Genomic DNA, 13,206 nt, shown 5'->3' with positions numbered 1-13,206 from the left:
TTTTTTTTCCGCTTGGGTGAGTTATTGCGGTCAGTATTTGTTGCAAGGCAGGAAAATGAGATGCGCAAAGACGCGGTGGGTTTATTATTCTGCATTTCAGCTGCTGCCGGAGCCTCCTCCTCCTCGGGGGGCAGCCTGAAAGGATGGGCAAGGGGGCTGGGGGGCCGAGGGGAATCATCCATCCTCTTTCCTGCTCCCCACTGGGAGATGCTGAGAGGTGGGAACTGGGAGAGGAATGAAAAGCCCTGCAGAGTTTGGGTGCAGAGGGCCGGCGATGTGTTCGGCAATGGCTCCAGCTGCCTCCCTCCTGAGCTCCATTTGCTCCCCCTTATCCAAAATCCATCATCCCTGAAGCACTGGTGGCCACCACGGCTCCCGGTGGTGCTAGTGGGGCTCTGCCAGCCGTGATGAGGTGGCTTGTGCTCCCCCCATCCAACAGGCGACTGGATGGGGATCCTGCCTTTGCACCCCCCTTCCCAAAGGAAAAGTAACTTTTGGGCGCAGTCAGTGGCGAGTACAGCTCCATCACCGTCCCTGGGGCTGGATCCTGCTGGCATCACCTCATCCCCGTGCCACCGTGATGCAGCTGGATCCTTTCACTTGCTGGAAAGCCCTGGCTTGCAGGGCTGTGGTGATGCTTGCCCTTGGATCATGGTGGGATCAGGGCTGGCACGGGGCCGGAGCCTGCACGGGAGGCAGGAGCTGTGTTCCAGGGGCAGGGTGGGTTCTGGAGGTTGGCAGGGCCAGGAGGCCATCACCCTGCAGTGGGACAGGCATGCCTGGCACCCGGGGTGGGCCAAGACTTGAGCAAGGACAGGCTTTGATGGATGTGATATGACAGGGAGAGCAGATCTCAGATGGCTGGAACGGCTCCTGAGCGGCATCAATCCAGCCGTAATGAAAAGTCATTATGGATTGAAATGCCACCGATGGGGAAGCGCCTCCCTCTCATCGATAGCATGGCACTGATGCAGTGGCACATGCCAGGGAGAGGAAGGTGCCATGGAGGAAGGCTTGGCCGTGGTGCAGGCCACTTTGTTATGGGGATGGAGCAGGTGGCTCTCAGGCAGGCTGTGGTGGCGCTCCAAGGTTGGACTAGAAACATCTGAAGGATGCAGGTGTGGGTCCTTGCAGGTCACCTGCTCCATCACCTGCCAGCAGCAGAGGGGTCCCTTGGAGATCAGATGGAGGAGGCATCTCTGCCAAAGGCTTCTCCCACAGTATGAGTGCCATACCTCAGCCACTGTGCTGGGCAAGGGGTTGGAAGGAGCCTGGGGCTGCCTGGAGCTCCCAGTGCTCAAGGGAGGGAGCAGGATTAGAGCTGGGATGCAGCTGGTAACACCATGGTTTGGCTTTAATGCTGGGTATGAGATGGAGCGTGCCAGCACCCATCCTGCAGGGGCACACACTTGTTCATGCCCGGGGGGGGTGACAGACACACCTTCATGCCTGGGGGCATTTTTGCCCTGTGCTGGGCTGACAGCAGCTGTCCCTCACAGGTGCAGCCCGTGGCCTGTGAGAACAGCGAGGACAGGAGCATCACCCGCGTGGACGAGGGGCTGGAGGATTTCTTTGCCAAGAGGCTCATCACAGAAACACTGCCGTAAGCCGGGGGTGCTCAGGGCCCCTCAGCTGCCCAGCACACACCCATCCCCAGGATCCAGCAGCCTCCCTGCAAATGCTGCTGGGCCCAGTGCAAAAGGGATGCTGGGGAAAGCAGCACACCCAGGGATATCGCCAAGGGCAGGGCTGGGGGAGGAGGAATGGGATGGCAGCCATGGTGTGCCAGATGTGGCCGTGGAGTCTGTTCCACAGTGGGGAGGCAATGAGGCAGCACCCAGGGGAGCATTGCTGGGAATGGGTGCCCTTGCCAGGACACTGCCATCTCAGGTGGAGTGTCCAGGGTCTGGATCCATCCCTTTAGGGTGGGCAGAGTGAAAAAACTGATCCCTTACCTCTTGGCTGCCTGGAGCTCACCTTTTCCAATGCTTCATCTCTCCCCAGCCCCACAACTCCGGAGACCTGCCTGGGATCAGCCCCTCTGGCTCCCTCTGGTTCCCGCACCCTCAAGAAGAAAATTGGGAATTTTTTTGCCTTCAAGAAACCCAAATCCAGCCGGGGCTCAAGGTGTGAGAAGGAGCCCGAGGGTGGTCCCACTGCCCCTAGGAGCAGGCGCTCGATGCTCAGTGACATTTTACGAGCCCCCAGCAAGGCAGGCGAGGCAGGGAAGCCCCTGAGTAAATCGGAGGGGGGGGGGCTCTCTGCCGAGCCCCCAGCAGAGCCTGAGCACTGCCAGACTCCTGACTCTGCCCGGAGGATCCGGCCCAAGTACTCTCGGGAGGGCAAATCCCAGTCACTCATCTTGCTGTCCGGGGAGGACGAGGATGCGCTGGGGGTCAGGCATGACAAGGTAAGCACTGTCACAGTCACCAAGCCACCACCACTGTTCAGCTCACCTGGTGGGTGCTGCTCCCATCCGTGGACACTGGTGGGGTTACCAGGGGATGTGGGGACACTGCAGTGATGGCTGGGGATATCCCCGCTGGGTCGTGTCCATGTAACCATCTCCTGGCAGCATGGCTGGGGTTGGGAATGTGGGTGCCCCGCAGGCAGGAGTGTGGGTGCCACAGGTGCTGTGGTGGGTCCATGTTCCTGGCAGGGTTGTGTCTCTCCTGCAGAAGAGGCACCTGGAGAAGAGCGAGGGGGAGTTGTCCAGCTCCTTTGAGCAGCGTGTGCAGGTCATGCTCCATCGCATCGGCGTCACCAAGGGCCCGGCTGCTGAGAGCAAGAAGCAGCAGGTGGGGACTGGTTCCATTTCTGGGATGAACCCTGCCCCTCCAGGGTGGTAGGAGATGGTGGTCCTTAGAGTGGGGACATCTCCCCACTGGGAATGACAGCACCCAGCTCTGTGCTGCCACTGCCCATAGCCTCTGCCCTGTCACCTAACCCTCTGCAAGGGGTGAATTCCTATACACTGCATGGTGTCTGTCAGTCTGTCCCTCCTTTCCTGGCATGCACCCATTCCCTGCAGCCACATCAGAGCCTGGCAGCAGCCCTCTACACCCACTGATTCTGTGGGCATTGCCTCTCTGAGACCCCCTTACCATTTTTTTCCCCTTTGCAGAGCAAAGACAGCGAGATCAAGAAAGCCGGCTCAGATGGTGAGGGGCTGCTCCCTCCCCACCCTGACCCCCACCAGCTGGGCACCCATGGGTGGCCATGGGCAGGCCCCCTTGGACTCCCGGCTGTGGGTCCCACTACATCTTTCCCTTGTCGGGTGCTGGTGGCGCTGGGCAGACCCCAGCTCACTGCTGCTGCCCGGTGGCTTGTGCTTGCAGGGGACATTGTAGACAGCTCTGCGGACTCGCCCCCATCCCTGAAGGCCCGCACACACTCTGTGTCCACAGGTGGGTCACCAGTGCATGCTGGGGGGTCACACCAGCCCCTGGGGCAGAGGCCTTCATCCCCTCTCCTAGCCCCAAGCATGGGGACTGGAGCCAACAGGGACTGGTGGGCACAGGCACGTGGGCAGAATTCCACCCTCGGGAGCGTTACCTACACCCACGGGTGCCCATCCCTGGCGTTGGCAGATGGCCACCAGCCCACTGCCCAGTCCTTGGGCCAACTGTAGGCTGGTTCCCAGCACCAAGAGCCATCCCTGGGGCTGTCACTTCTGGATGCCCACAGCTCCATCCTGCCTGCCCCACAGACGCACCCTTCCGCAGCCCAGCCACCAGGACGGAGCCCAGCGCCGAGCCCCGGCCAGCCTGGAAAGCCCTGGGAAGGCAGGTGCCCGCTTGCCACGGCTGGGCAGGAACGTGCCGGTGGCACTGCCGCGGAGGGTCAGCCATGGTGGGGAGGTGGGTGCTGGCACCCTGCCCACCCTGCCCACACCACCCAATACTGAAGGTAGGGATGCACGAGGTGCCCATGGGTGCCTCATTCCACTGCTGACCTGTTGTTGGAGCCCTTGGGACGGAGGGCAGCAGGGAGCCAAGCACACAATGGGTGCTGGGTGCTGATGGGGCCTGCCAAGTGCGGTGCTCTGGGCTGTCCTCCAATGGCATCTCCCCATTGCTTACACAGACACCCGGCTGATGGCACGGCTGGCAGCGCCACGGGGGCCCAGCCGCCGAGCACTGTCTGTCCACGAGGAGCAGCTCAGGGAGCCCGAGTGCCCGGCGGAGCTGGGAAGTAAGTTGGGTGTGACGTGGGACCCCAAGCCCTCCTTGCACCTAACACCAGCAGAGGTGGGTGGTGGTGTTCCACACGTGTGCTGGTGCTGCCTCTCCCGGCGGGTGGGTGATAGGCAATGGCACTGCCACACTGGGAAGTTCCCAAGGGGAATTCAGCATTGGGATCAGTTCCAGCACGAGCCAGACCACTGTGCCCCACCCTAACATGGGCCTGGGTTGTGTTTCCCCCAGTGGGCACCGTTCCCCTGCGCCTGCGGCGTTCGCCTGTGCTCAGGCACAGGACCAAGCACGAGTCCCTCTCAGAGATGGAGGGTGAGCCTGGACCAACCTCGGATGCTGAAGGTGAGGTGCTCCCCTCCCCGCTAAGGCAGATGTTGGGGTACCAAGGGTCCCCCCATGCTTACACCAGCACCTGTGACCTGTGTAGGTGCCACGCTGCAGGACTGGCCCCGTGCCGGGCTGGAGGAGCCGCAGGCTGGCACAGGCACTGAGGGTGAGCAGCCGCAAGCCCTGGCACAAACTGTTGGGAATGCACAAGACTCAGCTGCCGTAGACCAAAGAAGCCCAGTGCCGGGCCGGGAGGAGCCGGCCCTGGGACAGTGAAGCCCCTGCATGTCACCACGCTGCTCCCAACAAAACCCTGCAAGCAAGTGCGCCGTGCTGGGGTGCTTGGCAGCTGGGGTGCAGAGAGGACAGACGGGGCACCAGGCTGGCGTGGATGTGCCAATGATGGCATTGCCCAATTTTCGCCATGGGGACAGCCGGGCCACCAGCACTGCCCAGGATGCCCAGGGACTGTCAGAGCCTGCAGGATGCATCCAGTGGTGTTGCAGTCCCCAGTGCGCTCTGTCGCTGTGGGCTGCAGCGGGGGAGCCGGTGATTTTAGGCAGCCAGTTATTTTTAGGAAGCGTTCCCAAGGCACTTTCACCACTCCAGCTCCTGACCCCACGGGGCACTGCTCTCTCCAGCCCCCGCCAGACGCAGGCTTCCATCAGCGGGACCACGACCCAGCGCCTTTCAGCACGCAGCTCCATCCCCGCAGCTCCCTGACGGCACCAGCGTGATCCTGACACCCCAGTGGCTTTCTCCTGTGTTGCCCTCTGCTCCGGACCAAACGCATTCCTCACACGGATGTTTACGACAAAGCAAGATGCTTGTTTTGGTTTTTTTTTCTTTTTTTTTTTTTTTAATACAAGAGCTGTGTATTTAAAAAATATACAATTTTTAATTTCTACAGCATAACCCTGCAGGATATTTTTTGTAATAAACAGTGCAGGACCCTACCTAAACTTATTCAATAAACCATCCAAGCTCCTGGGGTACCTTCGGAGCAAGACCAGCTTGTAGGGCCTCTGCCATTGCTGCTATGGTGGCACTGGGTCACCTCTTGTCCCCACCTGCTGGGACAAGGCATCTGAAAAGGATGAAGAGGTGGGAGAGGGATGCTGGCTCACATACAGGCATGCCTGAATGAATGCTTTTCTCCCCTCTGGGCACTGAGGGTATTGGCTTTCAACAGGTCATATGCCACCACCCCTGGAACCAGGGTTTCTGCAGCCAGGCTAGCCCACTCAGCAGTCTCCTGGGGCACAGTGCTCCTGCTGTCCCCACATCCCTCCCCCAGCCACTCTTCCCAGTGTTCTGACAAACCCACTGAAGAAACAAAGGAATGAAAGATGGGCTGGGCTCAGGAGTCCTCCTCCTCCTCCTCCTCCTCAGTCAGCATCCAGCATGCCCACATCAGCATTGCCTTTGAGATCCTGAGAAACCAGACAGGAGGAGCCAGGGTGAGAAGAAACCCAGCTGTGGACATACCACTGGGGCAGCTGGTGACAAGGGGTAGGGCAGAGGTTGGGGACTCACTATAGGTGTGTGAGTCCCACTGCAGGAACAAGGGACAGCCACAAGTCCATGGCTGATATGGCACTGACCTGATAGATTGTACCTGCTGGCAGAGCTCAGGGCTCGGTGCCTCGTACTGGTACTGGGGTGGTCTCTCCACGAACTACAAAAGCAAAGGGGAGGGTGAGATGGGTCTGCTCCAGCCACAGCACCGAAAGTGCTGCCCCATGCAGCCTGAGAGCCCAATAACCCCAGGAAAACACCTAGGATTGAGGTGTCTCTCCTCTGTTCTTCTGATCTTCTTTTACCCAGGTAGCTCAGAAAATGCTCCAGCAATTGTTTGCTCCTACCCAATTGTTTAACTCACGCTAAACCACATCTTCACCATCCCTGGAGGGATTTAAAGACCTGTGGATATGGCAGTTGGGGCTATGGTTGAGTGGTGGCTTGGCAGTGCTGGGGAATGGTTAGACTTAGATCTCAGGAGCTCTTTTCCAGCCTAAGTGATTACATGAGTCCCTCATGATTCCCAGATCGTCCACCATCTACACTGACACCTGCATTCAATTTCCCATCCCCATCAGCCTGGTGAGGAAAGATCCTGGGGATGAACACCAGTGCTGTGGGCACAGAGAGCCTCCCCAGGCACCCCCAGCCCTCAGGGGACCTCACCAGCTGCTTTGTATTTACCGGCTCCCGAGCGCTGCACTGCTCCGGCCTGGAGCTGGGCCCAGCTCTTGCAGGGGATGCTTGCTCTTCCTCCTCCTCCACCTCCTGTTCCTCTTCCTCCTCAAGCCCCTTTCTACTCCGCAGCCCTGTCTCCTTTCTGCTCTTCTTTGCACCCCGTGAGCTCTTGAGCAGCAATCCCTTGCGTGTGCCTCTCCCCCTGCGCTTCGAGGTGCCTGGGAGATGCTGCTGCTCACTGGAGGCCTGCTCATCTTCCTCCACCAGCTTCCTCTTGGCACCCACAGTCTCTCCTCCCTTTGTCCTGGTGTGAGCCAGTCCAGGCTTCAACGCCTCTGTAGAGGAAGCTGTGCCACTGGAGCAGGCCTGCTCCCTGTGAGGAATCCTGCCAGGTGGCGATTTCAAGCTGCTGCTGGGCAAGACTGGGAAAACTGGAGAAAGAGTGGGCAGGGCGGGCTGAGAGCCCCTGGATCTCTGCAGGCTTTGATCAGCACACAGGGCATCCCAGGCTGCCTCTGCAGCTGATGCTGCCTCACTGGTGCTGATCTCTGCCAGACTGGGATGGCTGTAGCAGCGGAGCAGGGAGGGAGAGGAGGTCTGTGCTGGCTCTCCCCGGGGTGAGCCCTCAGGAGAGCTCTGGCTACACAATTCCAACAGGTCAGTGGTGTTGCTGTCAGCAGCCACATCTTTCTGGGTCTTCAGGGGAGGGTCAGATTGAAAGGTCTTCTCTAGTAAGAGGAAAAGCACAGTCAATTTGAGCAGGGTGTTGGGACCTGCCCTGGCACACAGGAATTATGCAGGTCCAGGCTATGGGAACACCACAGCACTGCTTTATGGCCAGGGGAAACCAAGCCAGCATCCAGGGTGAGCTACATCCATTGAGAAGAGAGGAGCTGTCTCCTGCCAGGAAGGCAGCCTGGATGCCCTGGGACATGGGGACTCACCATCTGAAGAGCTCGGGGTCAAAGACAACGAGGGCATCCCGTTCCAGGGGTTGTCCAGGGATCCCTCCAGGCTATCTGACAAGGTTGGTGATGCAACATCTGCAATGAAGAAGCCAGAGGGTTGATTTTGGCAAAGAAAGCAGCTGCCCATTCCCTGTGGGTCCCCTGTGCACAAGGTCTCAGAGACAGCTCTTGAGGGGGCTCTGCAGCCCTTTCCAGCCCAAAATGTGTCCTATTCCAGTGAGATCCTCTCCAAGATCTCACAGAGCAGGCAGTGGAGAGGCAGACACTGCCCAGAGAGCAGGCAGCTATGAAGAAGGCCTTCTCCTACACCCTGCACTGCCCAGGACAGTTCTTCCCTTCAGCTCCTCCTCCACAGGGAGCTTCCACAGGTAATTCTGCAGCAAAGCTTGGTGACACCAAGCCAAGTTAGGTGACACAAACCCATCGTGGTGCTGAGCCAGGGCCAGCAAGGAGCCCACACCAGGCAGGAGACTCACGCTCAGTGGTGGCATCAAAATGACTTCTTGTGCTCCCAGCACAATCAACCAAAGCTGCAGCTTCAAGAAGCTTGAGGACTGGGACCATCCCCTGCCTGCTCAAGGTCTCCCAAAGACCTGGCCACACCAGTACCTCCTCCACTCAATCCAGGGAGATGGGCTGAGCCAACTGTAGAGGAAACTAAAGGCTGGATGGGATCTGGAGCGTTCATAGGAGGCCATGAGGATGATCCAAGGGCTGGAGCACTGCTGCTATGGAGACAGGCTGAGAGAGTTGGGATTATTCAGTTTGGAGAACTGAAAGCTCTAAGGAGATCTTCAAGAACCTTCCAGTATCTAAAGAGGCTCCAAGAGGGCTGGAGAAAGACTTTAGACAAGGCCATGGAGTGGCAGGACAAAGGGGAATGGCTTCACACTTATAGAGGGCAGGGTTAGATTAGATATTTTTTTAAAAATTCTTCCCTGTGAGGGTAGGGAGGCCCTGGCACAGGTTGCCCAGTGAAGATGTGGCTGCCCCAGCCCTGGAAGGTGTTCAAGGCTAAATTGGACAGGGCTTGGAGCAACCTGGTCTAGTGGAATGTGTCCCTACTCATGGAAGAGATTGGGGCTAGATAGTCTTTAAGGTCCCTTCCAACACAAATCATTCCAGGCTCTGCAGATTCTGCTACTCACAGCTGATTTGAGATACAACACTTGGGTCTCCTGGCACTGTCCTGTCATCACTACTCTTTCCAGGAGCTGCTTGGCTTGTATCTGCAATGAAAGGGGCACTGGGTCATATCCCCAGCATGAGGCACATCCAGAACAAGGGAACTCTTCTCCCCACCTTAGGGAGCCCCTAATTTCACGTGCCTGGGTGCTGCACTGCCTACCTGTGTACCCTGCAGACACTGCCTCAGAAGAATCACAAACAACTGCCTCCTCCTCAGGAGGGATCACCAGGGCACTGACTGGGACCATGAAAACGTCCTCACACTGCTGAAATGAGACACATGACAAGGTTTTTGCTGGCAGTCCCTCTCCAGATGCAGGAGTCCACGTGTACCTGCCAACCCAACACCATCTCCCTCCCCAGCAAACCTCCACTGTCCTTTCCCTTCCTTCTCCCACCCACCAGAGCACCCAAGCTGTCCCAGCCCTGTCCCAGCACACAGACTGACCTCCTTCTTGCGCTCTACCTCCCACTGGGTGATGGGAACCTCGTCCTCCACTGTCACTGGCTTCTCCTTTGATTTCCATAAATCCAAGCATTCCTCAGCATTTTCCTTCAAAATCTCCAGCTGGTTCTGTCCTATGGCATCAATCAGCTGAGAGACAGAGGGCTCTAGAGCAAGAACACACAGACATCAGTGGAGGAGACAGCTGAACTCAGGCAAGCCTCACCTACAAACACTTTTACCCTGCTGCATGACTTGGTGACTGTCATGACACTGAAACCTGTGGGAACAGCCACAATTCTGCATTTCCTTTGCTTCTAGAAACTATCCTTCCTTTCTTCAGAAATCCTGGACCAGAAGCATGAGCACAGGCATTTAATGTCCCACTCTGCTTCAGCTGTCAGCATTATCTCTTCCAGCTTTGGGCTTAGCAATATACACTTGTGAGATCTGACCAGGTCTCTGTGATCTCTGCCTAACACGGACCAAGCTGAGGAAACCCAAGAGCTCCTCCAGGCAGTCAGAGCATTGCATGCCCCCCACAACCCTTTACCTGAGCTGGGAGCATTCCTCACAGCAAGATTCCTCCTGTAATGACCAAGGAGAAGACAAAGCCAAGTTAGGGCTGGGACATGCACAGCTCTTGGTCACAGATCAAGCACTCTGGATTGGAAGAAGCACCTTGTGAAAGTAGTGGATCCCTCACTGGGTGCTGATCTGGCCACTGGCCACATGCCCAGTGTGCCAGGAATAGCCATCAGGAAGCCTCACCCCTGGAGATGGACTGATTGAAGGCCCTGGGGATCTCCAGTATTGGATCTCCAAGGATGAAGAATGAGCTGTGCAGGGCTGACCCACAGAGCTGTACTGCCCACCACTGGCAGGAACAAGCTCCCCACAGGTGTTTCCTCCTAGCTCAGAGGAAGAGGCTGGCAATGTGCCACCACAATTTCATTTTTCACAGTCTATTCAACTCTGTCACATTCCAGGGCAAGGAGTCACACAGGTTAACCAGGAGCTGCCATAACCTGTGCCAGCCCTTGCCAGCCTGCTCTAACCCCACTCTGAGACTGCACACATCAGGGTACCTGGATACATCCCTCAGCCCCATACTCACAGCCAGAGCTCCTTTATCTTCTTCACCACAGAGGGGTCCTGGTTCCTGCAGCAAGAGAGAAGCCAGTTACTGACTCCCTCCAAATCCCTATCTCCCTTCTCCCTTGCCTTGGAGACAATCCCTCCCTCAAAAGGGATTGCCACAAGCAGAACTCCCAGGGCCAGTGCTGCTGTGGGGAAGATGAAGTTCCCCTGAGCACAGCCCCACCCAGCCATCCCATGGGCCATACCCATCAGATGATTCCATCCTCTGCCTCTGCATGGGCAGCACGATGAACTGCTGGGCCGTGAGGTAAAACTCGCAGTCCTCCTGTGGGGAGGACAGAGCCTGTAAGGCACCTCTGAGTCCCACCACTGCCCCTGCCTTCCCTGGGGCCAGCCAGCACTCCCACACCCACCCCAGCTCTGCCACCAATCCTCCAGTCTAAGAGAAGGTCCCCTCAAAAAGGACAGCCCCCCTTCAAACGGGAGTTTGTATTTTCCTGTGTCAGCTGATGGCTCTGCAAGAGCCACACACCAGGGTGGGCCAGCCCAGGAGAGTCTGTGGGGACACCTCTGAACCACTGCAAGGGGACACTGGCTGCTCTGCCACCAGCCCATGCAGGCCTTCTGCAGCTGTCCAACAGGCAGAGGTGACAGCCAGAGGTGATCCTGGGAAAGATGCATCCCATCGAGGAAAGATGCACCCCAGTGAGGGCTCATCCCTGCCCAGGTCAGCTGCCACAGACCCCACAGGAGCTGCAGCTGGAAATGAAAGGCCACCCATCACCTGCCTTCAGCTCCTGGGAGCAGCTGGAAGCAGGCAAGAGTGCAGGGAGCACAGCAAGGCAAAGGAACAGGCTGCTTCCACTCCTCAGAGCACTTACCAGCCTGGCCTCGTCCTGAAAACACACCGTGTACTTCTGCAGGACGATAATTCTGCAATTAAGGCTGGAAAGCCTGAGCTGCAGGTGGGCGCTGGAAAAGGAGCAGAGCAGGAGTGCCTTGAAGAACAGAGCTGGACCCCCCCTGACACACAGTGGGGCTCCTGCAAGAGCTCTGCCAGCCACACTGGGGCATTCTGGAACATGTCTCAGCATGAGCAGCAGGCACCAAGGGCTCCTTATTCCTTAGCAATTCTTGCCTAAGAGCAGCTTCTTTTGCTGCTTATCCTTGGCTCTCTGCTACCAGCACCCCAAGCGTTTAAGGGTGTCCAAATGGGGAAATGGAGGAAAGCACTGAAGGAGCAACCCAGGCTACCATGGTTAATGATCTGGCTCCTTCCACAAAACCCAAGGGCTCTAAAGTCCTTTCTAATGGCATCACAGCTTCTGTGATCCCATGGATCCCTGCCCATCCCAACCAGCAGATACTGGAGCAAGGGCATTCCAGCTTTCTTCTCTGAGCAGCTCTTTCACACCAACTTCCCGCCCTGAGGTTGCTTTAGCTTAACACAACCTGAGACAAGAGCAGGCAGGAGCCCCAGGTGCTCCCAGCAGCTGTGCAGAACTGCTGTCCCAGCCACGCCAAGCCACGGTGGAACCCACTTTTCCTCTGCCTGCAGAGCCTCGGCTGTAATGACCACACGGATGTAGCAGGATCCGTCAGAGACCTGCACCACAGCGTCCTGGAGGAGCCCAGGCTGGCCAGCTGCACTCGAGTCACTCAAGACCTGTCAGGAGGTTGGAGAAAGGGAATAAAAAAAGAACTCGCATTCATAGACCTGGAACAAGTTTCGCAGGAAGGCAGTCACGACACCAAGCTCTTCCTCCTCAAAAAAAAAAAATTAAAATCAGAGATGTTGAGGAGGAAGAGTTGCACATCCACAGCCACTAAACTGGGAACCACTGTGCACTTCCCAGAATTTATTTCAAAGGCTGTTGGAGCACTTTGGGACAATCCCTCTGGGTACCTACCCGCACCACCTGCCCAGCCAGGAAATTCTCATGCTCATCCACTCGCTCGTAATTCACCAAGAGGTCAGCAATCCATGGCTCCAGGACATAGAGTTTGGAAGAAGCCACATTCTTGTCCACACACACAAGGCTACACGAGAAGAGACAAGACACCAACCCATAAGCAGTACCCCATCACCCTGGGAACGGTTTTGCACTCCAAGCACAGCCACAAACCCAGGAGATTGCTCAAATCCACCCAAGTGCACCCACTTCTCTGCAAGGACCCATGCTAAGGGCTTTGTGCTGATGAAGCCACGCTGCTGAGGGCACGCAGGTCCTGCTGCATCCTGCTCGGACAGCGGAGGGGGACACTCACAGCTCTGCAGTGTGCCTGGCCTTCTGCAAGTCTCCCACACAGGAGAGGACATTTATTTCTACCTCTTTCCACATTGTTTATTATCACCTGATAACTATTCTCCTGGGACCAAGTCTTAACTATAACAGTCTGAACTGTGAAAGGGAGAAGAACTGCGGACAGGCAGGGGCTGGGAACAGGTTGGGGGCAGGCAGGGGCTGAGGACAGACAAGGGACGAAAACAGACAAGGGAGGACAGGCAGGGGATGAGGAGAGGCAGGGAATGAGGACAGATAAGGGTTGGGGACAGGCAAGGGACGAAAACAACGTAGGGCAGGCAGGGGACGAGGGCAGGCGGGGCTGAGGGCAGGCGGGGGATGAAAACACACAAGGGAGGACAGACAGGGGATGAGGGCAGGCGGGAGCTGAGGGCAGGTGGGGCTGAGGGCAGGCGGGTCTGGGCCACGCGATGTTTGAGGCAGACGGGGGCTCAGGGCAGGCAGGGCTGACCCCCCTCCCGGGCCCCCTCACCGCT

General features: G+C 57.6%; 2 protein-coding genes across 5 annotated transcripts in view; one reads left to right on the top strand and one right to left on the bottom strand.

Annotated features, from left to right (window-relative positions):
* Window positions 1–5,513, top strand: part of LOC102044903 (capping protein, Arp2/3 and myosin-I linker protein 2) — a 22,932-nt gene extending 17,419 nt beyond the window's left edge. The window contains 10 exon segments of the mRNA XM_031058398.1: window positions 1,484–1,603; window positions 2,005–2,410; window positions 2,679–2,798; window positions 3,125–3,161; window positions 3,339–3,407; window positions 3,644–3,793; window positions 3,796–3,909; window positions 4,087–4,194; window positions 4,428–4,538; window positions 4,624–5,513. Coding sequence (XP_030914258.1) covers window positions 1,484–1,603; window positions 2,005–2,410; window positions 2,679–2,798; window positions 3,125–3,161; window positions 3,339–3,407; window positions 3,644–3,793; window positions 3,796–3,909; window positions 4,087–4,194; window positions 4,428–4,538; window positions 4,624–4,799 — 1,411 coding nt within the window. The 3' untranslated portion in view covers window positions 4,800–5,513.
* On the bottom strand, window positions 5,360–13,075 carry LOC102044737 (nucleolar and coiled-body phosphoprotein 1). Of its 4 annotated transcripts, XM_031058461.1 has the most exons (14): window positions 12,335–13,075; window positions 11,966–12,090; window positions 11,306–11,396; window positions 10,670–10,749; window positions 10,441–10,485; window positions 9,877–9,911; window positions 9,327–9,490; window positions 9,039–9,144; window positions 8,839–8,919; window positions 8,300–8,431; window positions 7,667–7,765; window positions 6,729–7,450; window positions 6,128–6,201; window positions 5,360–5,956 (listed from the first exon to the last, which is right to left on the bottom strand). In XM_031058461.1, the coding sequence occupies exons 4-14, from the start codon at window positions 10,699–10,701 to the stop codon at window positions 5,884–5,886; spliced, it is 1,563 nt and encodes a 520-aa protein (XP_030914321.1). In that variant the 5' UTR covers window positions 10,702–10,749; window positions 11,306–11,396; window positions 11,966–12,090; window positions 12,335–13,075; the 3' UTR covers window positions 5,360–5,883. The 4 variants fall into 4 exon arrangements, with proteins under 4 accessions (XP_030914321.1, XP_030914319.1, XP_030914318.1 ...); XM_031058459.1 differs by lacking the exons at window positions 11,966–12,090; window positions 12,335–13,075 and having other exon boundaries at window positions 9,039–9,141; window positions 11,306–11,921; XM_031058458.1 differs by lacking the exons at window positions 11,966–12,090; window positions 12,335–13,075 and having other exon boundaries at window positions 11,306–11,920.
* Between the last annotated feature and the right edge of the window lie 131 nt (window positions 13,076–13,206).

The sequence above is a fragment of the Geospiza fortis genome, unplaced genomic scaffold (genome assembly GCF_000277835.1).
Source record: "Geospiza fortis unplaced genomic scaffold, GeoFor_1.0 scaffold97, whole genome shotgun sequence".
Classification (NCBI taxonomy): domain Eukaryota; kingdom Metazoa; phylum Chordata; class Aves; order Passeriformes; family Thraupidae; genus Geospiza; species Geospiza fortis.
The sequence above is the reverse complement of the archived record's forward strand: the minus strand, read 5'-3'. Positions and strand labels throughout refer to the sequence as shown.